Source organism: Glycine soja, chromosome 14 (assembly GCF_004193775.1).
Source record: "Glycine soja cultivar W05 chromosome 14, ASM419377v2, whole genome shotgun sequence".
NCBI classification, from domain to species: domain Eukaryota; kingdom Viridiplantae; phylum Streptophyta; class Magnoliopsida; order Fabales; family Fabaceae; genus Glycine; species Glycine soja.
The window spans coordinates 49854736-49881297 of NC_041015.1; the positions used below are offsets into that span (position 1 = coordinate 49854736).

The 26562-nt window shown below is 34.3% G+C and overlaps 5 protein-coding genes across 8 annotated transcripts; 4 read left to right on the plus strand and 1 right to left on the minus strand.

The window, feature by feature from the left end:
* The first annotated feature begins 1883 nt into the window (after nucleotides 1-1883).
* Nucleotides 1884-5046, plus strand: LOC114384324 (2-hydroxyacyl-CoA lyase-like). The gene is made up of 3 exons (XM_028343988.1): nucleotides 1884-2829; nucleotides 2943-3540; nucleotides 4498-5046. The coding sequence occupies exons 1-3, from the start codon at nucleotides 2042-2044 to the stop codon at nucleotides 4810-4812; spliced, it is 1701 nt and encodes a 566-aa protein (XP_028199789.1). The 5' UTR covers nucleotides 1884-2041; the 3' UTR covers nucleotides 4813-5046.
* A 1666-nt stretch (nucleotides 5047-6712) lies between these two features.
* LOC114384325 (deoxyuridine 5'-triphosphate nucleotidohydrolase-like) lies at nucleotides 6713-7820 on the plus strand. Its single transcript, XM_028343989.1, has 3 exons — nucleotides 6713-7054; nucleotides 7134-7225; nucleotides 7342-7820. The coding sequence occupies exons 1-3, from the start codon at nucleotides 6735-6737 to the stop codon at nucleotides 7587-7589; spliced, it is 660 nt and encodes a 219-aa protein (XP_028199790.1). The 5' UTR covers nucleotides 6713-6734; the 3' UTR covers nucleotides 7590-7820.
* Nucleotides 7821-9801: 1981 nt separating this feature from the next.
* LOC114383383 (dentin sialophosphoprotein-like) lies at nucleotides 9802-13397 on the plus strand. Of its 2 annotated transcripts, none has more exons than XM_028343046.1 (3): nucleotides 9802-11269; nucleotides 11659-12529; nucleotides 12635-12802. In XM_028343046.1, exons 1-3 carry the CDS (start codon nucleotides 10019-10021, stop codon nucleotides 12766-12768), a joined length of 2256 nt encoding a protein of 751 aa, XP_028198847.1. In that variant the 5' UTR covers nucleotides 9802-10018; the 3' UTR covers nucleotides 12769-12802. The 2 variants fall into 2 exon arrangements, with proteins under 2 accessions (XP_028198847.1, XP_028198848.1); XM_028343047.1 differs by lacking the exon at nucleotides 12635-12802 and adding an exon at nucleotides 13126-13397 and having other exon boundaries at nucleotides 9804-11269.
* Nucleotides 13398-15090: 1693 nt separating this feature from the next.
* Nucleotides 15091-16102, plus strand: LOC114384293 (NDR1/HIN1-like protein 6). The gene has a single exon (XM_028343954.1). The coding sequence runs from the start codon at nucleotides 15194-15196 to the stop codon at nucleotides 15974-15976; it is 783 nt and encodes a 260-aa protein (XP_028199755.1). The 5' UTR covers nucleotides 15091-15193; the 3' UTR covers nucleotides 15977-16102.
* Nucleotides 16103-17513: 1411 nt separating this feature from the next.
* LOC114385220 (nijmegen breakage syndrome 1 protein-like) lies at nucleotides 17514-25288 on the minus strand. Of its 3 annotated transcripts, none has more exons than XM_028345241.1 (14): nucleotides 25156-25288; nucleotides 24944-24997; nucleotides 23556-23820; nucleotides 23292-23374; nucleotides 22569-22699; nucleotides 21762-21808; nucleotides 21526-21634; nucleotides 21266-21352; nucleotides 20185-20356; nucleotides 19022-19473; nucleotides 18730-18791; nucleotides 18516-18615; nucleotides 18326-18396; nucleotides 17514-17884 (listed from the first exon to the last, which is right to left on the minus strand). In XM_028345241.1, exons 1-13 carry the CDS (start codon nucleotides 25190-25192, stop codon nucleotides 18328-18330), a joined length of 1668 nt encoding a protein of 555 aa, XP_028201042.1. In that variant the 5' UTR covers nucleotides 25193-25288; the 3' UTR covers nucleotides 17514-17884; nucleotides 18326-18327. The 3 variants fall into 3 exon arrangements, with proteins under 3 accessions (XP_028201042.1, XP_028201041.1, XP_028201040.1); XM_028345240.1 differs by having other exon boundaries at nucleotides 17514-17887; XM_028345239.1 differs by having other exon boundaries at nucleotides 17514-17909.
* Between the last annotated feature and the right edge of the window lie 1274 nt (nucleotides 25289-26562).

Consider the following 26562-nt stretch of genomic DNA (forward strand, 5'->3'; position numbering starts at 1 on the left):
AAGTACTCGACGCTCAAGTAAGCTTAATTTAAGCTTAGTAGAGTGGTAAATTTGTTTAGAGGATCAAGCATAAGGTTGGATATCACTTACTGATAAATAGTGATTAGATGAGTGGAGCAAATATAATTGAGTATTGATTTTCTATTCGTCAATCGAAAGACATACTCAATATGTTTATTTGGAGATATGTATAGAAACAATGTAAAGAGTGTGCTAGAAATTAAGGGAGTCTGACAAATTTAATTAAATAAAATGTATGAGTTGTTATAAATTCTTTCATACTAATTCTATTTTTGATTTCTATAGATTAAAAAATAAAATGTGTAAGAATTTAGTTGACTTTAAGATTAATCCGAAACACTTATAATATAGTTGACTAGAAGCTAAAATACTTACTTTAATCTTGTAACAAAATAGGTAACTTAAAGTTAAACATATAATTTTTTTTTAAAAAAAAATCATCGATCATATGTGTAATAAAAATTTAAAAAGAAGTGTTGTTTGACTATTAGCATTTGATATTCACAGAAGGGAAAATGGTTGACAAAGATGAGTTTTTCTTCTTAAATTACATATATATATTCTTTATGGAAGTGGAAGAATTTGAGATCTCTAATTATTAAACTAAAGCAATCTTAAATCAATTGATTTATTCAGCTGCTTGATTGGTGACTGACAAAGATGAATTTATCTATTAGTTTAGTTCCCCTAATAATTTTATTTTTTTTGTGAAAAAGAACAGAAAAAAGAAACACCTTTTAATGTCGTACATAATTTATGAGGCAAAAAGTAAGTAGTTCTACTTCTATCTAGGCCCAGTGGTGGCTCAGGATGACAAGGGTGTAACTGGTGGAGGGCTGGACGCAATATTTTTCTTAAGGCTAAAGAACAACTTTGCTTCTTTTTTAAAGTGTTAATGTGTCATTCAATAAATACAGCATATATTATTAAAATATTAAGTTAATTTTCGAAATGGTAATCTTTTTTCTCACCAAGAAATATACTAGCCGATTTTATTCTTTAAAGTTATAGAAATATTTTAATTCCTAAAACGTTAATTATTCAGATTTTTTTTTCATAGTTTTGATAAGTAGACCAATTTAATCAAAGATGATAATTTTTTAATATTTCAAATTCTAATATAAATTTAGACTCACAAGCAAATCAAGTTACAATAAGTTGCGTCAATTTTCGCAATCATGCCAAATGATTGTACGCCTTGAATTGTCAAAGAACAATTTTGCTTTTTTTAAGGGCTAGTTTGTCATTCACTCTAAATACAAGGAATGAAATGAAATTATGTTTAATACTTTTTTTTTATTATTATTTTAACCTCCCTCAATTTATACAGTACAATTGTACAGACAATTAGGGAGAAACTACGATCTCGTTAGGATATCAATTAAAAACATAATATAGATTTCTTTATTTATATTAAAAACCACGTCAAGGACGCATTAAAAATCACTGTAGTTGTGTTTCTAGTATCTAATTTTTCAATGATATTTTCGAAGATATCATTAATTTTTTTAATAAATATGACCTTTTTTATATTAAAATCATGTTAAGATAATTTGAAAATTATGATTAAAAATAATATAACAATTAAATTAAAGGATTAAGTTTAACATTTTAAAAATAAGAGAATGAAATTAAATCTAAACCTAAAACTAAAAAATTGATCAGTTAAAGGATTAAAATAGCAATCAAATTATATTGCAATAAAAAAAATTCCATATTTAATTTATTTTTTTTCTTTCTTACTTACGGACTATCACATCTCATCATACACGTGTGTAAATATTTTGTTTTAAGATTTCAAACTATGTACTTTTCTTCGTCATCAATTTCTAAATTCCGAATCACTTATCTGAGAATCACTTATCTGAGAGTCAAGTCCAGGTTCGCTTCCTCCTGCTAAGTCCACTTCCAAACTCATATAAATACAGATCCCAACTCAAAAAACCAAATCACAATTCCACACGATAACACGTCCTATCACTTTCCACGTAAGTCTCCAAAAACAGAACCACTCATTCCAATGGAAATTGACGGCAACGTTCTCGCGGCGAAGTCGCTGGTTCACTTCGGCGTGCAGCACATGTTCGGCGTCGTGGGGATTCCGGTGACCTCGCTGGCCAACCGCGCCGTCTCGCTCGGCGTGAGATTCATCGCCTTCCACAACGAGCAGTCCGCCGGCTACGCCGCCTCCGCCTACGGCTACCTCACGGGGCGCCCCGGCGTCTTCCTCACCGTCTCCGGCCCTGGCTGCGTCCACGGCCTCGCCGGCCTCTCCAACGCCTCCGTCAACACCTGGCCCACCGTCATGATCTCCGGCTCCTGCGACCAAAACGACGTCGGCCGCGGCGATTTTCAAGAACTCAACCAGATCGAAGCCACCAAACCTTTCACCAAACTCTCCGTCAAAGCGTCTCACATAACTGAAATCCCGGCCCGCGTGGCCCAGGTTCTCGATTGGGCCCAATCGGCCCGGCCCGGCGGCTGCTACTTAGATCTCCCCACCGACGTCTTACATCAAAAAATCTCCGAGTCCGAAGCAGAGAAACTCTTAACTGAAGCAGATAAAAACCGTTCCATATCCGAACCTAAAATCGAACGTCCTCTTTCCAATTCAAAGATTGAGGAAGCGGTTTCGCTTCTCAGACACGCGGAGAGGCCGTTGATCGTGTTCGGAAAAGGAGCTGCGTATGCACGTGCAGAGCACGTGCTCACAAAGCTGGTGAATTCCACTGGGATTCCTTTTCTCCCAACTCCGATGGGGAAAGGAATTTTACCTGACACCCACGCACTTGCGGCTACTGCAGCAAGGTTACCTGCGATTTTCTTTTATTTTTAGTGGTTTAGTTTGTTAGTTTTTGTTAGCAGTGAATCGAATCTCCTTTACTTCTTTCTTAACCACCAGAGCAATCTTATATCTCCAGGTCACTAGCGATTGGGAAGTGTGATGTGGCGCTTGTGGTGGGAGCGAGACTCAACTGGCTTCTACACTTCGGTGAACCACCGAAATGGTCTAAGGACGTGAAATTCATCTTGGTGGATGTGAGCGAAGAGGAGATTGAGCTGAGGAAGCCTCACTTAGGGTTAATTGGTGATGCCAAACACGTGATTGAGGTTTTGAACAAGGAGATTAAGGACGATCCGTTTTGCTTGGGGAGCACGCATCCTTGGGTGGAGGCGATTTCGAACAAGGCAAAGGAGAATGTGGCGAGGATGGAGGTTCAGCTGAAGAAGGACGTTGTGCCGTTTAATTTCTTGACGCCTATGAGGATTATAAGGGATGCCATTGCGGGTTTGGGGAGCCCTGCTCCTGTTGTGGTTTCGGAAGGGGCGAACACCATGGATGTGGGGAGGTCTGTGTTGGTTCAGACCGAGCCCCGAACGAGGTTGGATGCCGGCACCTGGGGGACCATGGGGGTTGGTCTTGGTTATTGTATTGCTGCCGCGGTTGCTTCGCCCGAGCGGCTTGTGGTTGCGGTTGAAGGGGATTCTGGATTTGGGTTTAGTGCTATGGAAGTTGAGGTACATTCTTGCTTGACTCGTGTCTTGTGCATTGTGCATAATAACTACTTAGCTGTTCTTGTGCAATGTGTGTGTGTGACATTTTTTGTTTATATTCCTGTTGCTGTCCTATGCAAACTGAATCTAGTGCAATGTGTGTGTGTGACATTTGCCTTCTGTAGGAATAGATTTTAGGATGATGTTCATGAAGGTGTAAATAGATTTGTTGATCGTGATGAATTTATTTGCCTTCCTGTCCTTGACATTTTAAAAAGTAGTTCAGACTGTCCTATGCAAACTGAATCTAGTCCTGGAATTGACATCACATGTTTGCCTTCTGTTGGAATAGATTTTAGGATGATGTTCATGAAGGTGTAAATAGATTTGTTAATTGTGATGAGTTTATTTGCCTTCCTGTCCTTGACATTTTAAAAAGTAGTTCAGCATGCATTAGACTAAACTATAGAATCCCAGTGCCCATTATCTATGTGGATGAGAGAGTATCTCAATTCTCATCATGCGTTGGGCTTGCTTGACAGTAGAATCTCAGTAGCATGAGATATGTTCATTTTTGGATTCTTATGAGAACTTCTAAACAAGTTTTTACTGTACTTGTCTGTTGTGATTCTGAAGTTTTGCTGTTTTCGGTCTTATCTTTTCCCAAAGACTTGAAATTTTTTTATATCTCTTGTTCTAGCCTGAACTGGGAAAATAAGTTTCTTTGAGTTTGAAATGGCAGTGCTTGTGGATTTTAGTTGATCTAAATGGATTTCTTGTTTAAATAACTTTGAGAAATTCAATTTTGTTAGAACCATTTTTTTTAGTTTATAAAATACTTTTATTACTATATGTGTATGTAAATTCTCTCTCCATTAATATGACCATATGGTTCCATATGTTTTTGCTTTCATTTGTTGCTACTGCTGCAATTAATTTTCTGGTTTCAAGCATGTTTGTGACACTTCATCTTTTATCCAGACGTTGGTTCGGTACCAGCTGCCTGTGGTCGTGATTGTTTTCAACAATGGTGGTGTATATGGTGGTGACCGTAGACGCGCAGAGGAGATAGATGGACCTCACAAAGATGATCCTGCCCCCACAGATTTTGTCCCAGATGCAGGGTACCATGCTTTGATAGAAGCTTTTGGTGGAAAGGGCTATCTTGTTGGGACGCCTGATGAACTCAAGTCTGCCCTTTCAGAATCCTTCTCTGCTAGGAAACCAGCTGTAGTAAATGTTGTGATCGATCCCTATGCTGGTTCAGAGAGTGGGAGGATGCAACATAAGAATTGATTTCCCTTAGTTGCCTAATGCTCTATAGCATCCCTTCACATCATTTTCTTTTTGGTTTAAAATATCACAAAGTGTACTCCTATGACTTTTTTTTTTGCTTGAATTATCCGGTGCAGCATAGCTATCATCAAATATATATTTTTTAACTTCAATATAGTAAATTCTCTTTACCCTAAGGGTTTCAATATCCTTCTTATGTGGATCAATAGTAATTTGACATTTGTACCTTAGCCACCTCATTATTTGGCATGGCTTTTTGTGGTTTTGCTTAAGTTGTTTTTTTAAAGGTTAAGACATTATTAAACAGCCCATGGCTTAATTTCATACTATTCAACAGATTGAGTCTGTAAAATCTTGGAAGAAAGTTGGATTCCAATTGAAACTACAGATTGAACTCTAAAGCTTTGATCGAAACCACACTTTGAGCCCTAAATTTTTGATTGAAATTACTGATTGAAAACTAAACCCTAAACCACATTCCACTTTTGTTAGCTAGTGACCGTAAGATGAACCATTACTTATGTATCTTCCCAGACAAATACAGGGACACAGATTAAGGTGCAGATATGATCATAGAGCAAATCATGCCAAAGTGATGTGACGCTGATAACTTGAATTTTTTTTGTCCAAACTTGGCAGGCAAGGAATAGCAAGCAGATATTCTCTCAAATGCTTGTGATGGCCAACAGAATCCACAGTATCTGCCAGCAGGTGAGGGGGGTCTATAAATGTTTGTGGTATCTTTCATAAACTGCCCTGTCTTATGCAAACTACCAGCAGTATACAAATTGCATCAGATGTAGACCCACTTTCTTACTAAATAATAGGGTACATGAAGGACATTGTTTTTGCACTCTAGTCCTATCACATGAGTTTTCCATTCTTGCCCATCTTAAAACAACATTAACTGTTCCCTCCTTTTTGCTTTTAAGGTATGATTTCTATATACAATAGGTACCATTATTGGATTATCTAATTCTGTTTGTCTACCATGAAAATCTTGTTCATGAATTCAAATGATGTCAATCACTTTTCAATCTTGAGTTTTAGTGAGTTATAAAACAGAAAATGAGTAAAGTAAATTAGACATCAACATACAATTCCCTGCTTGAATCGAAGTCCTCTGTCAGTTTGTCATCTTCCTTAAATCGAGTTTTAATGATTTATAGAAGCAGAAAATGAATGAAGTACCTCATATGAATCTACGATTCACTCTCAACTCTCAAGTCAAAGTTCTTTGGCAGCTTGTCATCATCTATTTGAGTAATAATATTATTTGGAGACTGTGAGTAACATTTAACCATGCATTCTTTTTATAAGAGCAAATTAAAGCAACAATCCTTATGCTTTCATGTAATTAAACAAACATTCCATTTTTTTATTCATTATTTTTTCTCTTTGTTATGAGAAGTGTTAGTGTAAGATTTTACCAGATGTGAGTGTAATATTTTAAAACAAGAGAATAGCATTGTAATATTTTCATACTTAAAAAAGAATCAACATAAGAAAATAAAAAGGATGAAGTTATATATAATTACACCAAACCTCATAGATGTTGTTATAATTTGCTAAAAAAGATATATTTTTTACTTTTTTTTTTCACTTTCTTTCTTAAATCAAAATGTACCCTTAGTTTATCCACACGGGTCATCTACATCTGTATAACATACATAACCACATAGTCGGCATCTATCTATAAAGAAAATAATCATTTAAAAAAAGAAGAAATAAAATTGATGAAAGGATTTAAGCATTAAATAAATGGCAGATAAAATATAAATAAAAATGACCACGCAAAAAAGTACAATTTAGTAGTCATATAAAATGCAAAGGCAATTTAATTGGAGGGATGAACTCTGACACTGTTGTATGGATGGTACATTCTCGTTTTTGATTGACAATTCAAACCCTACGGAAATAAAATGGCGGGAAAATTCAGTGCCATGAGAACATTTCGCGCCATTTCTCTTCCTCTTCCTCTATATAAACCCTACCCTCACCTTCAATTTCCATTTCTCTCGTCAAATTTATCCATTCACCACAGAGTTTCTTCAATGGCCCAGCCTCAACCAGAGTCCCACGCCACCAATGGCTCACACGAGCCATTGCTCAAAATCCCAAAGCTCCACCAAAACGGCGACGTTTCCGCAACCGCTCCCTTTCTCCGCGTCAAGAAGCTCTCCGACAAGGCCGTTTTGCCCTCTAGGGCTTCCACTCTCTCCGCCGGTTACGATCTCTCTAGGTATAAACCCTTTCTCTCACTCACTACATTTATTTATTAAAAAAAATTTAATAATTAATTTATTAAATTTTCTTTGTAGCGCGGTGGAGACGAAGGTCCCGGCGAGAGGGAAGGCTCTGGTGGCCACTGACATCAGCATCGCGATTCCAGAGGGCACATATGCTCGCGTTGGTAAAAAAATTTTCTCTTCGATTTAGGGTTTTCTGTTTTAAATTGCGGTCGCAACATGAAGGTATTTTTAGTTATTTTGTATTTTTTTTTTAAAATTTAGTTTTTGATTTTTGTAGCGCCGCGTTCGGGGTTGGCGTGGAAGCACTCGATCGACGTGGGTGCGGGGGTGATAGATGCGGATTACAGGGGTCCGGTTGGGGTTATACTTTTCAACCATTCGGACACGGATTTTGAGGTGAAGGTTGGGGACAGGGTTGCGCAACTTATCATTGAGAAGATTGTGACACCGAATGTTGTTACAGAGGTCGAGGATTTGGATGAGACTGTTAGAGGTGAAGGTGGGTTTGGATCCACCGGTGTTTGATTTTGTTCTGTTCTCTTGGTAATTTTGTAGAGCAGTTGGTGGGTGTAATCGAATGAAGAACCTGTCTTTATCTTTTGGCTTGTTAGTGTTCTGTGTGTGTCCAAGTTATGATGGTATTGATTTGGTCATCGGGGAATGGCAGTAGGTATTAGGTAAATGCTTTCAAAGCTAGAAAACTTTATTGAACAAGATAATTAATTTTATTATTGTCTTAAACATGTTGATCAGTAAGATTGTGTATCTTATTATAAGAAAATTGTGGGTGAAATATGTGGTTGTAATACTAATATGCAAGAACGACGAAAACCACATCAAAATCATTAATGTGTTTGATACATTTGTCAAATACGCGTTTAAAGGGCAAAATGTGGCATTTAACGCAACACAGCAAATTGATTTTGGTTGTTGCTTCTACTATGCAAGTTCAAGTTGATGCATGTATAGAATTGTATGGTGTTCTAGGCTCCAACTTCTCAACTCCCAACAAAACTAGTAAGCAACTATTTGTACGAGGAGAAAAATAAGAAAATATAATGTATTCACAAGTTAAAATCAGTATATGATTTGGATAAACTTATCCTTACAGAAGAAAGAAATAAGATATAACAGTTTCTTATAATCAACTGACGAATTTAATTTTTATTTACATTAAATCAATGCTGCTCATAATAAATAACGATAATTTTTACTCATTAACAAAGCAAATAAATATTTAAAATGAAAAGTTAGCATATATTAATCACTAATTTGCATTTTCATTTTTAAAAAGAAAGAATCAAAGTTATACATTAAATAAATAAAATATAAGGATGAAAATTAAGAAATCAAAAGTTAAAGACGATCCAAGGGACAAGTGCACCATGAAGTATAAAGTGCATCCACTTTAATACGTTGCCTGCCGTTGCCGTGAAATCTTCTTAGAATTCAATTTGTTTTGTGTCAAAATGAAATGGAAAAAAAAAAGAATTCAATTTGTGTTCAGTTTCAGAAAATATAAAATCAATGAAGTGATATATGATTTCACGACTTCTAACAAACAAATCGTAATCCCTTTCACGATTTCTCCTATTGTTTTTTTTTTTTTTACTTAAAAAAAAAATGGAATCCTATAGCATTAAAAGCAGATACTGTAATTCCCTGTTCTGTCATTCACATGAATGTGTAGGATAAAACAAGACAAACAAAATTGTAAACATTTTTCTTATAGAACAAAAAAATAATAATCTTTTCAAATTTGAATTTACAGATCGCTCATCAACATATCCAATTATAATACCTGTATCAAAGTTAACCTAACCTCTAAGTACGCAAAACAACTCACAGAATAATAATAAAAAAAAAATAAAGCACACAAAAACAAATACTCTAAAGGAATATTATACAGCATAACATATTTCTTACAACATCAATCTGTTTTGGAGATATCTAATTCTGTCAATATTTTCTCGCATTTTGTTAGTGGGAAACAAAGAGAGCATGCATCCAAGAGATTGAAGTGATCGAAGATAACAATTGAATGAAATAAATATTTGGGCGCAGTAAAGTGGCGTGTTCAAAGAATTAACTAATAACGTGTTTAGATAATCCACAAAAATTAATTTTATTCCAGAAAATTATAATGACACTATAAAAAAATTATTTATTACTTCTATTACCATGAAAATAAATTAATTATTTCTGATCTTGAAGCCAATTCAAATACACTCTATAAGTCCTTCAAACTAAATTGTTATTAAATGTTACATTTTGGATGGGTTAATTTTGAAAAAATGCATACAAGAGCATGCTGGTAAAATTATGTCCATGTGAGTGAGTGTGAACATTCTGGTTCATGGCCCAAACCAAATACCAAGAAGAATCCAAAAGCATATAGCTTTTGCTTATTTTTTTTTAACTGTATAATAATACAAAACACTGGCAACTTTCAAGGTTTACTGTTTGTTTATCCAAACGAATTTAGCCGTTATTTTATACAAAATTTGAATCCTGAGAGAGAAGGACAAACAGAAAATGTTACGTTGGAGATACCCATCTGGTATCTGCAGTCAAGATCCAAATTGTTTTGCACATAATTTAAAAAAGTTATGAAATTGAAGGCAGTGACTAAGTGGGGTCATCTGGGTCAGACAACAACACCACACCACACTGCATAACTCTCCAACCTTGCATATGCTTCTAGTTCTTCGTCAAAATTTGAATTTCTCTCTCTCTCTCTCTCTCTTCTCTCTCCCATTCTCCCCCTCTCATTAAATTTAATATATTTTTTTTAAAATGCTTCTTGGACAACGTTCCCTTTTGCACAAATCACAACCTTTTTCTTCTGCTCTCTCTTTATCTAATCTAATTGAAATTCAAATATCTCCTTAAACTCCTTCCATTTCTTCAACTATTTCTCTCTTTGTCATTTACCACCCATTCTCTAGCTCCTTATGGGTACTTGTTTGAGCAAGAAGAATGGGTCCTCTACCTCACCCAACAAGTCAGATTCTCAGCATAGGAATTCTGAGAACAGTGTCACTGTCACCTTGTCCAAACCCACTGAGCCAGAAGTGAGCCTCAAGAACAAGACACTGCAAGAGAAACAACAAGGCTCAGAATCAGCACCACAAGATGAAGGTGAAGTGAAGAAAGAGATACTCATCATCAAACACAGGAAGAGCCATGATGAAAGGGAAAAAACAGCAACCTCCAAGACCCCATCACCTTGCATTGCTCCACAACAAGGTGATGGGGTTTTCACCAATGAAGAAACAATGGTTGTTAATAAGATTATTGCACCATCCACACCAAGCATTGGTGTTGTGGGAGTGAGGACTTCAAGCTGCACAAAAGATGAGGTGGATGAAATTCTGATCCAGTGTGGGAGGCTCAGCAGAAGCTCTTCTCGGAGAAAGTACTCAGGCTCCAAGAGAAGTTTTGATTTTGACCACTGTGACAATGACACTACTTCTGCTGAGGATGACCAAAGAAAGTCCAAGGGCAATGGCAATGGCAGGGAGGAGAATGATGTGGCGGCGGCTGCTTCAGAGAGCGGCCGCCACCACCAATCCCCGAGGCGGTCTCAGGGAAGGAGAAGGACTCCAAGTAGGGAAAGAGACCAATCCAGTGGCAGAGAAAGGAGAGTGAGTAGATCTCCTGGTAGAAGATCATCTGACACCAACACTACAAATGCAAGCAACAACAACACAAGTTCTAGGCCTGGGAAAATGGTGTCTGTTCCAGCCACTGTTTCATCTTTGGTTATGGATAAGAGTAACAATTGTGGTGGAGAATCTGGCGCCAAGAGGATCACTGTTAAGAGGAATGTTGGTGATGCTGGTTCAAGGGGTACTGCATCACCACGTGCTCAATCTCCTGCTAGAGTTAATGGGAATGTGGGAAGGGATAAAGTGTTAAATGAGAATCAGCAGCACCAACAACAACCTTCTCTTAGTCGTAATAACTCTTCAAGGAAAGCAGAACAATCTCCTTACAGAAGAATCCCTCAGAGTGAGGTGGATCATAAATCTTCAAGGAAAGCTGAACAATCTCCTTACAGAAGAAACCCTCAGAGTGAGGTGGATCATAACTCTTCAAGGAAAGCTGAACAATCTCCTTACAGAAGAAACCCTCTCAGTGAGGTTGATACTAATAGAAAGGTGCAACAGAACAAGCCAAAGATTGAAGGAGAAGCCATTCAGGTATGCACTTAGTAGCTGGAAAGAATTTTGTTCTTGATGTGATTAAGCAATGAGCATTGATGTCATTGTGTTATTATTGAGGAATATTGATTTGTTATCATTGTTTGTTGTAATCATTAGCTGACCTATTTATTTAATGTAATTAGGAAAGCGTAAATTATTGGCATAAGGGTAATTAAGAAAGTTTAAATCATTGTTGGCATAATGATTAAATGAAATTAGCCTATTTATTTAATGCAATTATAAGGAAAGCATAAATCATTGGCCTAAGGGTAATTATGAAAGCCTAAAAATCATTGTCCTAATTACATTAACTAATATTAGATAGGGAAAAAATATCATTAGTTAATGATGTTATTAAAGATGATCTTTTCCCTTTCCCACTGCAGAAACCAAATGGCAGAGTTGCATTGGAGAAGGGAATGAGTGTGGATTGCAAGACAAAGGAGCAACATGAGGAAGAGTCTTCATTGCCTGTTGGTGCTGTTGTGAAGACAACAGTGGTGTCATCAGGGGTTGACAACCTTAAACCTCAAGGCTTAACAAGAAGCAGATCTTCTAGAAGATCTAGAGACTTAGACATCAGCAATCCTGAAGCTGTGGTGAATCCTACAAACTCCTATGCCTCCCTACTACTTGAGGACATCCAAAACTTCCATCAAAAGAACACACAACAACAGCAATCTTCTATTTCTCTCCCAGCTTGTCTCAACAAGGCATGCTCCATCCTTGAAGCTGTTGCTGATCTCAACTCCACCACCAGTTCAAATTTCACTGAGGACAAGAGAAGTCCATCCACTCAGCAATCCATTAGGGATGAGTACTATGGGAAGAAAGTGGCAAGTTCCAACAAGGACCCTTTTGTGGAATCTGAAGTAGCTGTCAGTGATGATGTGATGGAACCAAGCTTGCACAAGTATGTAACAGTGAAAAGAGGTGGTGGGGTAGTAGACATGATGGAGGACCAAGAGTCTTCAGGAAGCAACAGCTTCACTGTGAGTAGCAGTGGCCAACAGCATCATTGGGGGAACAACATTTCCTGTTCTTCATGGGAACCAAATTCTGCTGACTCCACAGATTGCTGGACTTCTTCAAGATTGAGCTTCAGAGAGGAGGAGGAGGATCAGAAAACCCCCTTAGAATTGGGATGTAGTTTGTCATCTGAAGCCAAGAAGAAGAAGGGCTTGAACAGCAAAAGGAGAGAGTGTGATCATGAGCACAGCAGTGGCATTGGACGTGGCAGGCTTGGTTCTAACAAAGGTATGTGTGTGTGTGATGATGAAAATTGAAACATGAATTTCACCATTTGTGTTGTATGTTAGATATTCAATGAGGTGTTGACATTTCTTCTGTTTGGAGTTGCAGACTTGCAACTGTTTCTTGTTTCATCAAGGCAAATTCAACTCATCTTTACCATGTTACTTGTTCTGTTTATGAACAATTTTTGTCATTCTTCCCAAACTTGTGTTGTGTGCGGTGACATTATGTTTATACTCTAATTTTTTTGGAATAGGCAATTTGGAAGATTACAAACTCAATTTGTGTATCAACTTAATTAAACCAATGTTTAAAAGATTTTTTGAACTTCGTTGAACCAATTATGATTAAACACATTATATTTAACACATAAAAGGTTGCTCCGCAAGGAAAAAGCAGTAATTGCTCAAACTCTATTAAATTAACATCCATGATACTACAGAACCTAAAGTTTTTGCTGAATGATTTCATAAGTCAAAACACTATTAAATTAAAATTATAGAATTGATAGGTGCATCCTTCTATTGTTTATAGAATTTACACATTATAGAATTATAGTTGTTTCGTTAAAACTTGTATTGATAGTTTATGGCTTTCAGGGCTTTGACGGTCTTTTGAACATACGCGTATCTAGGGCGAAACAACTATTATATGTGTAAATTACGCAAGAAACCGTCTAAACTTAACCTCTTTATGTGAAAGGAAACGTTTTACTTGTAAGCAAAAGGTGATACTTATGTTGTTGAGACTTCAGACTTTGGAGGGACAATTCAGCTTTTCGTTCAAGTCAAGGAAAAAAAAAAGAAGAATAATGTCAAATATTTAGACTATAAACTAATTGTACGATGTTATTTTGTAAATGATTTATATGATGCTGTAACAATTATGTATTGTGATATATATATATATATATATATATTGGGTTTGCTAACCTACTCACCAAATTATTGGTGAGTATTACACGATGGTGACTAAATTTTTAGTTAATATTTTAACAGAAGGAGAACGCAAAATATTGGTGAATGGAATTTGAGATTAATTTATCAAACATTTTATGATGTTCCGTTTCAAACTGTAAAACAATATGCATACGGCTACTTCTTTTTATTCAACAATGGCATATAAACTCCATAAAAAAGAAAAAAACAATGGCTTATAAACTAAGGAATTTTTTCTTCTTCATAATAACCTATTTTTCAGACGAGTCATTGACTACTACTGCCTTCAATTTAAAGTTTAAAATCCTTCTTTTATCTGGAATAAAAAAAATTATAAACCCTATTAATCAATCATCGTGATAATTTTTTAATTACTAATTAAATAAAATATTATTATTTATATTTGAAAGATAATAAATATATTTATGTTTTATTCAATAGTAGAAAAGATACTTTAAGGATATGTAACAAAACGTTAAAACATAATACTGTAACATACGAAATATATAGATGCCAATGTAATAAAAAAAATAGAAGAATACATTTTGAAGAAACAAGAACTTAGTTATCAAACTTTTTATTATAATAATTTCTCATGTTTATCGTGTTTATTAATACTCAGATAATCGAGTGACTTCTCATTTCATTTAACAAATATTCTCAAATCTAGCTGAAATTTATTCAAATTTTTTTAGTACAAATCTAAATAATAAGAATATAATAAATAGCCACCTTATTTGAGTTCCAAATTTTTTTTATTATGTGCCTGATTTAACACGCTATTTGTTCTTTTAAATGGTTATTTCTTTAACATAATAACTATAAAAGAGTAATTGGTACTTCCATTATAATAAATTTTTAAATAAAATTATTTCATACATTTGTATATACCTCTCCTCGCACATTTTTCCTTTGTTAAAAAGAGAAAAATTATGTTTCCTTCTTTTTATAAAGAAAAAAGTGTAAGAAAAGGGTATTTAAATTAAATAAAAGACGTGTGAATAATCAATTACTACTTTTTTTAACAACCTAATCTCACTCAATAAATTAGCCACATTTTTTATTATTTTTAAAACAATAAAGTATATATATCATTACATTACGTACGAGATACATGACACTGCTGTGAGAGAAAACAACATCGTCCATAGATTTTGTATAATCATTATCATATTTTTACTTTTTCTCTTCTTTTATGTTTCTTCTCATCTCTCTTTTTCCTCCTACGTATCTAGTATCTAACCCAATTTTGCGTATACGGTGTGAACTTTTTCCTTAGATTTGTATATGTAACCGAGTAATTGACTATACAATAAAAAAAATGTCTAGAAAGTATAAATAACATATTTACGTCATGCACACAGAACCCTAATGGAAAACCAAGAAATTAAAAAAAGAACCTTCGGCGGCATTGTTTTAGTATTTATAAAAGACACAAACATTGAAATTCACCCTACATGCATGACATGTGAATGAGAACATCAATACTCACCCTAAAGATAGTTACACTTTTGGCCATTCAAGTCAACAATGGGAAGCTTCAAGGCTTCAACCATTATTAATTACTTCAAGACTTGCTCCAACCAAAACGTGTTCATGTCAACCTTCTATATATATATATATATATATATTAACACCACACAAAAGGGAAAATAGAAATCAACCAAAACAAAACTTCAAACGTAACAGCTTCTTTGTGAGATTAATTGTCCTAAACCAAATTGATATTATGGCAGACCCTCAGAAAATTCACCCTGTGCACCATGATGTTGAGGCACAAAACCACCCTTCAGCACCATTGGTGCCAAGGAGCATGTCAAAATCTGATGCTGGTGATCCACAAAGAGTAGTAGTAGTACAACAACAACAACAACAACAGCAGCAACACATTCCTGTGAAGCACACCAAGCCACCAACAAAGAAAAGAAGAAGCTGCTGCTGCAGGTTCTTCTGTTGGCTAATTAGCATATTGCTGATTCTGATTGTGGCAATTGGCATCACTATTGGAATACTATACCTTGTCTTCAGACCAAAGCTTCCAAAGTACTCAGTGGATGAACTTAAAGTCACAAACTTTGATCTTGCAGACAACAACAGCTTATCAGTGACATTCAACTTGACAATCACTGCCAGAAACCCCAACAAGAAGATTGGAATAGACTATAGGGGTGGCAGCCACATAAGTGCTTGGTACATGGACACAAAATTATGTGAAGGGTCTTTGCCAAAATTCTATCAAGGTCACCGCAACACAACGATTCTTAGTATCCCTCTTACGGGGAAAACGCAGGATGCTACCGGCTTGCAAAATACCCTTCAGAATCAGCTGCAAGAGACTGGGAATGTGCCTCTTAATTTGAGGGTGAAGCAGCCTGTGAGGATCAAGCTTGGGAAGTTGAAGCTGTTCAAAATCAAGTTCAGGGTTAGGTGCAGGATTGTGGTGGATAGCCTTAGTGCTAATAGTTCTATTAGAATTCAGAGTAGTAGTTGTAAATTCAGGTTTAGGCTGTGATTTTTTATTTTTATTTTGTATCATTATATAGCATATTCATTATAGGAGGATATGCTAATTGCTTTGTTACTATTTAATTTTTTTATTTCTTTTATTGTCTCTCATTGAGATTTCTTTTTAGATGGATATTTCTTTATTTACATCACCACTTTGAGATACTGTTCTTGTACTTTTGATTCTGGTTTTTCAGTCAGTTTTCTTACATATTATATATAGCATATATTGATATTCTGCAAGTTTAATGCTGAATATTGTTAAACTTTTATAGACTAGATCTGGAATCACATGAAATAGCTAACAATTTTTTGGATATTTTTTCGTATGTTTATGTCAAAGATAAAATGTAAATTTGTAGTGTTGATTTCACGACTTTAAATGGTTTTCGCCTCCTTGGCATGAAGAGAATTTTTTTTAACAAAGGTTTAACATTAATACGATTTTGCACTCTTTGTTTTAACTGTTCTAACTCAATGTCCAAGAAATAAGAGAAGCCGCGTACTTGTTTTCATTCTTTTATTTTGTTTTACACTTTTAAATTGATTTCTCTAATCAGAGATAATTAATTCTAACAACTGAATTTGATGTTAGGTAACTTAAAGTATACAACTAGAGATATCAACAAGATACTGTAGTAGATATCACCTCGTTTCGTACACTGATTCGGACTACCCTTTATTTAATCCAAAAGCCTGACGAACACAATAAAAATATGAATAGCTTAAGGCTGCTAATCTTAGTCAAAAGTGAATTAAATTAATTAATGAAAAGACACTTGTATCACTTGTATATCTATTCTATTATTTCATCTTATTAGTATCAGATTGTGTTAATATTCGATTTATAATTTTTATCAAGGTAATTGTTGATATATTGGTTAAGATGTGTTACCTATCTTCATTACTCGGCTTAAAATCTTAGTTCAGCAAATAGAAACATTCTCTTAAAGATACGATGCAAACGTAAGAATTAGGATACTCACACAAGATCAATTTCTTCAGGAAAAAAAAGAAGCTACGCTGCCACAAAAACTAGTCCATTTTCAATTTATTGGCATGGTTAATGGATCATCAACCGGTAAACTATGACAAAACTTACGCAACGTTAATTAACAAGTTTGATTTTGATATTTTATTAATTTTTTTTACATTATCAACCAATTAAAAAATACCTTATACATGACTGATAACGACAAAAATGAATAATTTTTAATTTAAATGATAATTTAGGATTGAATAATAATGTAAAAAACTTGCACTATAAATAATATATTTCAATTAAATCCATAAATATAATTATCCAGGCTAGGCTACAAATTCCCGTTGACTTAGCATTCACTTTTAAACTCGAGGCAAACTATTGAACGAGGTAAAAAGGTGTCCTTTTTTTATGGTAAAAAAACGTGTCCTTTGAATCTTGATGTGTTAATAATTTTTCAATAGAATTACTAGCCTCACTTTTTTTACGTTTAACTAGGGTGTAGTTCTTCTCATCACTCTTCTCTTGTAGTCTTGTACACGCGCACCAAAAGAATAGGAAAGGTGCAGTAACATGCTATCTGACATTGCAAGAGGAGAATAAATATGATTTACACATTTTTTAGGGTTACCATATAAATTAAATTGGTAAAAATGTGATTTATATCAACACATCACATTATATGGTATTTCACAGTCCAAGAGAAAGACATGGTCATCTCACTCATCTGAAATATGAGCTCTTTGTTAACTTCATATGCTAACAAGAGAAACTAGATAGATCCTTCAAAAATAACAAAGAGTGTCACCATATATGGCCAATAACCTCTCTTCATTCTCGATCAAAACAGAGACAAGTGAACGATTTAGCCTTCAATTGGAACACACATCAAATGTGCAGCATCTTCAAAGCCATATCTTTGGAGAAAGCTCTCTACTATAGCATAGAACCATGCCCACTTCAGAGGAAAAAATGCACAATAAAGCACAAAATATTATTATTATTATTTAATATTTGTCATACCCTAATTCCGTTTGTGAGTGAAAGATAATGCTAATAAAAATAAAATATATAAAAAACAATTAAAAAAAGAGCCCAAAAGGGACCTAATGGGCTCTCAGAGCCCATTCAGTCAAGCAGGAGCACTAAAATGGATAAATGGCCTTGCAAAATAGTACAACCAATCTTTCTTTTAGGTTCTAACTCGGTATTTTTAAAAAACTTAGATCCCTTTTCATTCCTCTGCGTGATGACAAATGGTTATAGTTTCCCGCATTTATCACATCAGACCATTGTCATATTACTGATTAAAACATTATTTTGATAACTTGAAAGCACAAAAAGATTTGCACTAATTTAAAGTTTCATCATTACCTTCATGAAGTAAGAATGCCACGAAGAGAACCAACAGTGCCTCGTGAACCAGCTGAGCCTCGTTTTCTTGCCTGCAGTGGGATATTTAAAACGTTAACATAGATACTCAATAAGTCAAGATTAAATATGGACCTTATCTCTCTCTCTCTCTGTCTTTTTGGGGTTGGTATGGGAAGAGTATTAGACTTACCTCATTATTAAACATGTCATCTGCCATAGCTTCCATTTTCTTTCGCCTTTTCTCCTCCTTCACAAGCTCAGTCACATCCTCATTCCCACAGTCAGAATCCCTGGGGAAGAAAACAAATGAAATATAACATAACCTATCACTAGGAGAACAAGAGTGAAGCAAAGACTAGCTAGATTTTTGTTCGAAATAACATTAGATAAAATATTATTCTTACTTGTATGGATATTTTCCAAATGGAACAAGATTCTCAAAGCTATTACCAGATTGAGTTTGTGCCTGCAATTCCATTTAAAAGAAAACTGGACAGGTTAGGCACATGTTTCATGAACTGTGACACTAATCATACATGTTAAAATTTAATAATTGGCATTGCATAAAGCAATAAGGTTTGTTGGAATTTAGATGCCAGGCAAAATTCAATTAGAAAACCAAAACATGTCTAGTTTCAATTTTCTATGATAATAGATAAGCTCCCTGTAAGCAAGAGATATGATACCACAACATACCTTTCTGAAGCGTTTAAAATTTGGAACACTGCTGTTTGGTGCAGTACTTATGCTAGTACGAATGTTTGTATCTCGAACAATTAAATATTGGCTATAAACTATATCTGAATTTCCACTTTCATCATCATTAACTTTGTCTTTCTTTACTTTGATACCATCATTATCATTCCTGAAGCTGGTAGAATGTGATCTGACAGAAGCACCATCCAAGGATGTTTCAGTTTTTGCACGTTTAGTGTCATGCAAAACATCATCAGAGGATGCCTCTATTCTCTCATGTTTTCTCTTATCCAAAGGGTCAGAATCAACATATAATTCTTTTGTTTTTTCATATTTTACATTATTGTCATTGCTGAATGCATCATTTGAGCGGACTGATGTGGCTGTTTCAACTTCAATATCTGAATCTGCTACAATTGTCTCATCTGTCGAGCATGATGATGAAACTAGTACTGCAATAGCACATAGAGCTTGTTAACTCACTGAAGTTCAGATTTTGCCACTGAGCATGGAGTTTAAATTTATGCTTTTCAACTGAAAAATAAGTTTGAGGAAACGTTTTAATAAACTACATGTCGCCCCTTTCAACAATAGATTCGTAACAAACTGTTTCATTATTTGAAAAATGTATTGCATTAATCATGCCAATCTTTAAATAAGCCCTTTCTATCAGCCTTCCGTCCACTACATAACAAAAGGAATATGTGCCACTGTCTACATAACATGCTGATTTATTTGAGATAATATGCTGATTTAATCCCTACAACAAGGGATTGTATTATAGAATCTCTGTATTTAGTTAGTTGATTTATTACCTGTAATTAGATATTTATTTTCTGATTGCGTCATGTTTCATTAGTAAAATGTAATTATATGCAAGCGCATTCGTTAATAAAATGTAATTATATGCATGTGAGTGCATGTGTGTATTCAGCGCTGAGGTGATCAAGCAATTCAGAAATCTAGACTGATCTTAAGTTTCAAAGTGCTCATCTCATTCCTACAATGTATAAATTTTTGCTACTTGGTTAAATGAAAGGAGATCTTGATTAAGAAAGTAAACTTTTGAAATATTTACTGAATTAGGTTCTTCATTTATAGGGAATAAAACAAAAGTTTTGGACAGTGCAAATACATTATGTGAGATTAAGAAGAATACTTACCGCATGGTGATTTCAAAATAGACAGATCTAACTGTCCACTGAAAGCAGCACATATTACATCCATCTCATTCACTCTAAGCAAGGAACTTAGTTTATTGAAGAGATTAGACTTGCATGCTGGTCCTCCTGGGATGACACAAACCACATGATTATCCTCTCCATAATCAGAACCCTACAAGAAATAAATGAGAATTACCATACTGAAGTACATAACTTTCAAGTAAAGATAATCTGCCTAAGAATATGTCTAATGTCTAAAACATAGAAATCAGTGTTGTTGAGATGAAGTCAACTAGATGGGATCGAACGTCGCCATTGAACTTGGTTAAAAATCAAATTCTCAGGGATATAAATCATCATGAAATCCATTTTAATAGTTTTCTACAATGTCCTTTTTGGTTTCCTTCCACCTCTACTCACAGGGTTAAAATCATACAAACTGCTCTCTTCAGTCCTCATTAGTGCCAACAATGGCCTTTTTTGCATGTCTAACCACCTTAACCAATTTTCTATAATTACTTCCATAGGTGCCACACAAATATCAATATACAACCATTCTGTATCCTGTCTTTTCTTGTGTAGCCATACATTCATCTTACTCATTTCTATTACTCCCACTTGTTTTCTTTCATTGTCCCTCTAAAGCCCAACATTCACTACCATAGAATATAGCTTGTCATAATAATGCCATAAAACTTCCCTTTGAACTTGATAAGCAATTTGCAGTCACAAATAAGCCTTGATGCATTTCTCCATTTTAACCGCCTAGCTTATCTCCTATGTGTGACATCTAAATTTCCCCATCATTTTATGATATTAAACTGATATACTTAAACATAGAATTGTGTAATGTGACGTCTTCAATTTTTACCTCTAAGTCAATTTCCTCTTGTTCCTGACCAAAATTGCAATGCATTAGGCATATACTCTATCTTATTTGTACTCAAGCAAAAACCCTTTGATTTCAACATGTCTCTAAAGCTCAATTTTATATCCTCCCTTAATTCCTTGATCAAAACTATATCATTCACAAAGTACCGAAAGAATTCATAACTGGAAAAGAAAGAAATGAAATACAAACTTGGCTATTTGAAGAAAAATCTTCAGAGGAAACAACTTTTGCACCAGCCACTTCCAATAAAGGTTTTAGCTGATCCCCAAATTTATACTGCAAGCAAGAAAAAGAATTATTTTCAAGATGAGCTATGCTCCAAGAGTATCAGCATGTTTCCATTTTATAGTTGCTCCAAGAATGAAGTACAGAAAATGTACCAGCTAATAGTACTATAATACTTAAGTTGGGTTTTAGAGAAAGTAAAAAAGACTTTGGGTAACAAATACCAAATGCTCAGATTCCAACAAAAAAGTGTATCCTTTCAAGCAATCTTCACGCATTCTGGGGTCAGCAATTTTAATAGATTCTCCTTCTGCTGACACTGTTGGAATATATCTGCTTGACAAGGAAGACGGGACAGAGAAGAAAAAGAAGACAAAGAAAGCTTCTTTAGTTAACGGGTGCCAAGGTCATGGAATATAAAGCTAGCAGAACCAAACTCCAAAGTCAAAGCAATACTTACGAATGACAGCTAGGAATTTCCGTGCTAATGTTCTTTTCAGCAAAAAACTATGCAGGGAAGGGAACAAACAGTCACAATTTAGACTTTGAACATGAGAAAAAGTTCTCTACCGGTTGCAGACTTCTATCAAACATAACACTTCTAGACTATAAATTAGATAATGTGTTTATGCTTGATTATTTGTTATGATAAATGACTTTTACCACTATTATCATTCGTAAGGATTCAGAATACAAATTCTGTTGTACAATTCAAGGTCTATGCAGTTAGCAAACACAAAATAACTAGCGAACATGTAAAATGTTGTAGGCTCATAGTGCATTACTCTAATCTTTAAAAGTTAAGATCATAAGACTCTCATGTAAAGAACATGATCCACAAGCTAAATGAAAAATTATGATTATGGTTGTAACTTAACTCTGAATTGATTCTTAGCAAATTATTCCTACAATTTGGGAAGGTAGCAGAGGTCTAAATATATTATTTCTGTGTAAACTGTAAAAGAATCTTCTAGCATTGTATCCATTTACATCAACTCTCTTTTTACATAACCTATTCTTTTTTACTACGTACCCCATTGCCCAGAGGCTCTTCGCTATGCGAATTCTATTGTAGAAAAATGTTATGTCGATCTTAAAAAGATTTTATTTCAGATGTTAAAAAATAATAAAGCAATCAAGTAAAAAATACAAATATGACAAGCATGTAAGCAACTAACAAACTATGAATAAGAGTGATCACTTGACAGTAACAAATTAATAGCATAATGAATTAAGAACCAATACATAAAACTAAATGCTTCTATACCTCAAGCCAATTTTTGAGAACACAAGATTTTTTGGCCACAACAGCATCAACAAGATCTTTCTTCAATGGCATGAGTTGATCCACCAGAACATGTGTGCACCCTTCACCTAAGGTATGAGTAATACTAGCACCTACATTGAAAGTATAAGTTGGTCAATATTCAGCATTCACACGAAGACAAGAATCTAATTCTTCAAGAAAAATTACTTTTCCTGTTTAAAGAGAAAAGCACAGTAAATTTGTAACTCATGTTACAACATGGCATAAGATTTTTCTGAATATATTGAGTCTATACAGCCAATGTAGCAAAATGAAGATTTTTCTGAACATCTTATAATTTCCATTTACATAATTAATTACCAAGTCACTATCAAAGATATGCAAACTCTACTTCCTTACTAATATATTTATCAGTTTCTCGCAATAATTACTAATGTTTGTTGAAAGTTGAAACAACAAAATTTAAGCATTTCATAATATTAAAACTACACAACTAGCATGGGATAAAAGGCACATTCATAATGGCCTTTCAAAACCAATGATCTATGGTCACACTATAAATACTGCTTCTGGCACAAATTTCCTTCAGCTAAGTGTTGTTTTCTTTACTAATTTTAAATGTGATATCATGTGCAAGTAACTACATATATTATAGAAATTACACTACATGTATTCATGAATTATAAGAACTGAAGAAACTTCACAAGTTTTTTCCCCACTGACCAATTGATGAAATTTTCTCTTCAAGGGATTGATCCACTTTATTTGACGAACAGATGAAAAAAACGAGGGGTACATGGCAAAACCTGTCAAATTAAATTTGAAAGCATTTAAGCAGACATAAGTAGAAAACAGACAAATGTAACGAGATTGCCGTCCCTATACAAACCCAAATCTAGAAAAGTACCGCAAGAGTATTTTCTAAAAATTAAAAGTGAATGACACAAAATATGGAATAGAAGCACACTAAAGAGATATTTAACATACTTGTAGGTAGCAGTACCAGTGCCAAAAGAAACAAGGTCACCATTCTCTAATGCTGTTTCTTTGTTTGGTAGCTCATGAACTTTTTTCTTGGCCCCCCCATTCTTGTTAATAAATGTCCCATACTTGGAGCAATCTCTAATATGTATACTGCTTGACAAATGAGAGCGTTCATTTGGTAAAGGATTTACCGGGTTCACTGTATTAACAACTATTTCTGCGTGAACCCGAGACACTCCTTTATCTTTAGTGATTATTACATCACAACCTGTAAGAAGTTAGTAGCAAGTTTATACAAAGCATCATCATGATATCCAAAAATCAATAAAAAGTAATTACTATAACAGGAAAAAACTTTAAAAATGAGAACAAAAAAAAAGGAAAAAAAAAACAGAAAATTGTCATAACCATCCATTCCTAAAAGCCCACCAGCATTTCACTTTTCTCTATAGGGAAAAAAAAGTTTTAGCTTTAAAATTATGTTTTCTTTTCTGTGAAAAGGAGGAGAGGGGAGACCAAGAAGGACAATGAAGGAAGTTGTCAAGAGGGATCTCATGGTAATAACACATCTGAAACTTTGGTCTTCAATTGAGCCAAATGGTCTCATTTGATCTATGTAACTGACTTCATCCAGTTGGATAAGGTTTTTTTGTTGTTGTATTGTATCTGCTTTCATTTCAGTTAATCTGCACCAATACTTTATTAATGATTCTGTTATTACTCCTGAATCAGGACAATGACAGACATGGCTGTAATTTATGGTACAATCTTCAAAGTTCTGGAGGTAGAAATGATTCCTAGGCCTCCACATAACATTTAATTTAATCTTGAGTTAATTGGTTCTGGACTCGGTCTAAGAGTCCCTCAAATCATGTTGTCAGGTGTTTGACCTTTACCCCCTTGTTATTCTAAACAAATTCTAGATTCAGCACAAGGTCTCTGTGTTTGGATTAACTTATTTTAAAAAGTAAATCACTTTATTTAGTAGCATCGAGATCTTTTGGGGTTTAACAAAAAGCAAGTGTATCATAAAAAATAATCCAAAAGAAACATGCAGATATCCACCCATCAAGCCTTAAGGGTTGTTGTGCGAATTAGAGGTAAAATTCATTCATGGGATTTAAGTTAAACAGATTAATCCCTTCTGCCAAACCATTCTTTGACAAAAGGACTCATACGGTCATACCCAAATTCTACATTTTCACTCTATCAAAGGTAAGGCAATGAGCAATACCAAAAAGGAGACTCATGTGAATCCTCTTTTCACCATTAGCAATGAAAACCAATCAAACACATCAGCCACAGTGTCTAGATAAATGTTTAATCATCAAATAACTTACACAAAGCATTCAGTTTTGAAAAGTAATTAGAAGGAACCATAATTACAGTACCTTTTCGACCAACTTTGTAAAGTCCAGTCTTGAAAATGTAGTACTTATCTTCACCTGTCATACAAATTTTAGAAAAAACTAAAAATAAAGTACAATTTTTTGATAAATGTTAACAGACGTAGTCACCAGACCTATAATCATACAAAAAAGAATAGAAAGTTAAGAACAGCTTCTTCTAAGAGGCTTATTCTTTCATTGATCAATATGGGCACCTGAAAGAGGATCGACGGGGAAGAGTCCCCACACCATGATTCTTCTTCTTCTCTCTGAAGTCAAAACTCAGCACTAGACGGAGAAGGGGGCAAAAGAAAGAATTGAAGAAGAGGAATTTGATGCCGCTATGCAACGACATGTCGTTTACTTGCCATCCAAAACGGCATAAGGTCTACCAAGTTTACTAGTAAAACGACATGTTTCTGTATTGTATTGTATTTTATCCATTCCAACCACTTATAGACTCGTGTTCTCTTATATTGCAGTTTTTAACTTTTATTTTTCGCAAGTAAAATACCGCAAACAATTAGACGTACCCTATTAGTGATATTAAGGTTGATGCATTGCTATAGGTGTAACATCTTATTGCATATATATATATATATATATATATATATATATCAGAATAATTTATTTAACGAAAAAGTGTTTATTCAATTTATTTTTTTTGTATGGCATAACCTATTGAATAGAGTTGGGCATTTGAGTTTAGATCCATGGGCTTTCCGCGAAACTCCTAACCCGCACGGTATATAGATCTTAATACTTTGAGCATGTTTGAATTGGGGATTTTTTAGCTCAGTCCGCTTAACCCACCAGTGCTAGTGGGCTTTTATATTTAATATAAAAAAATTAATACTAATAAATATGGGTGAAAATGAGTAAAAATAAAATTTTTATATATATATAATTTAAGTATTTTTATATGGTTCAATGATTGATGAATGATGATACAATATTTTAATTTAGATGGAATTATAGATTAAGTAAACATAATGTAAAAAGATATTTTTTAAGTGGCTTAACATGCAAATTATGTTAACATTTTGGATAAATAATTTTTTTATTGGACAATTCGTAGTTAGTTTTTAAAATGATCTAAAATGGATCAAATTTTATATTTTAAGTTTTATTTTTTTAAAATTGTATTTTGTCAAATGCGGGTCATTCCACTAAACCCGTGGGCTATGTGGGGCGGCTATGGACTTGTTAAAATTGAGCATGTGTTGGCATGCAGACTTTGCATATTGCGAGCTTAGGTGCATGCACAATTCTATTATTGAATTGAGTGTTCACTTAAACTTTGAAAAATTATAAATAATCTGAGGAAAATTTATACTTGGTATGGAAATTTGTGCTAAGGATATTTCATCCCTTATTTCTATTTTTTTTTCCAAAATCACAAGTATCTTTTATGGAGGAAATCTTATTAGAGTCGAATATGATTATTATGGAAAATAACAATTTTTTTTCCAAATATTTAACATAACTTCATATCTAGGATTTAAATTTAAAACTTCTACTTAAGTTGAAATAATTTCACACCAAGTTGATTCAGATGCTTGATGATCCTTATCATCTATTTCTTTGAAACGAGCCTTTAATAAAATATTTTTATTTATCAA

Bases quoted from the DNA above. Each gene is read 5' to 3' on its own strand.
- LOC114384325 (XM_028343989.1), top strand. From the start codon at position 6,735: ATGGCGGGAAAATTCAGTGCCATGAGAACATTTCGCGCCATTTCTCTT. The intron at 7,055-7,133 runs GTATAAACCCTT...TTTTCTTTGTAG, and splicing joins GCCGGTTACGATCTCTCTAG to CGCGGTGGAGACGAAGGTCC. The intron at 7,226-7,341 runs GTAAAAAAATTT...TGATTTTTGTAG, and splicing joins GGGCACATATGCTCGCGTTG to CGCCGCGTTCGGGGTTGGCG.
- LOC114384293 (XM_028343954.1), top strand. From the start codon at position 15,194: ATGGCAGACCCTCAGAAAATTCACCCTGTGCACCATGATGTTGAGGCA.
- LOC114385220 (XM_028345241.1), bottom strand. From the start codon at position 25,192: ATGGTGTGGGGACTCTTCCCCGTCGATCCTCTTTCAG. The intron at 23,375-23,555 runs GTATGTTAAATA...TTAATTTGACAG, and splicing joins ACTGGTACTGCTACCTACAA to GTTTTGCCATGTACCCCTCG. The intron at 18,616-18,729 runs GTAAGAATAATA...TTTCTTCCCCAG, and splicing joins TTTGGAAAATATCCATACAA to GGATTCTGACTGTGGGAATG.
- LOC114383383 (XM_028343046.1), top strand. From the start codon at position 10,019: ATGGGTACTTGTTTGAGCAAGAAGAATGGGTCCTCTACCTCACCCAAC. The intron at 11,270-11,658 runs GTATGCACTTAG...TTCCCACTGCAG, and splicing joins TTGAAGGAGAAGCCATTCAG to AAACCAAATGGCAGAGTTGC. The intron at 12,530-12,634 runs GTATGTGTGTGT...TTGGAGTTGCAG, and splicing joins CAGGCTTGGTTCTAACAAAG to ACTTGCAACTGTTTCTTGTT.
- LOC114384324 (XM_028343988.1), top strand. From the start codon at position 2,042: ATGGAAATTGACGGCAACGTTCTCGCGGCGAAGTCGCTGGTTCACTTC. The intron at 2,830-2,942 runs GTTACCTGCGAT...TTATATCTCCAG, and splicing joins CTTGCGGCTACTGCAGCAAG to GTCACTAGCGATTGGGAAGT. The intron at 3,541-4,497 runs GTACATTCTTGC...TCTTTTATCCAG, and splicing joins TTAGTGCTATGGAAGTTGAG to ACGTTGGTTCGGTACCAGCT.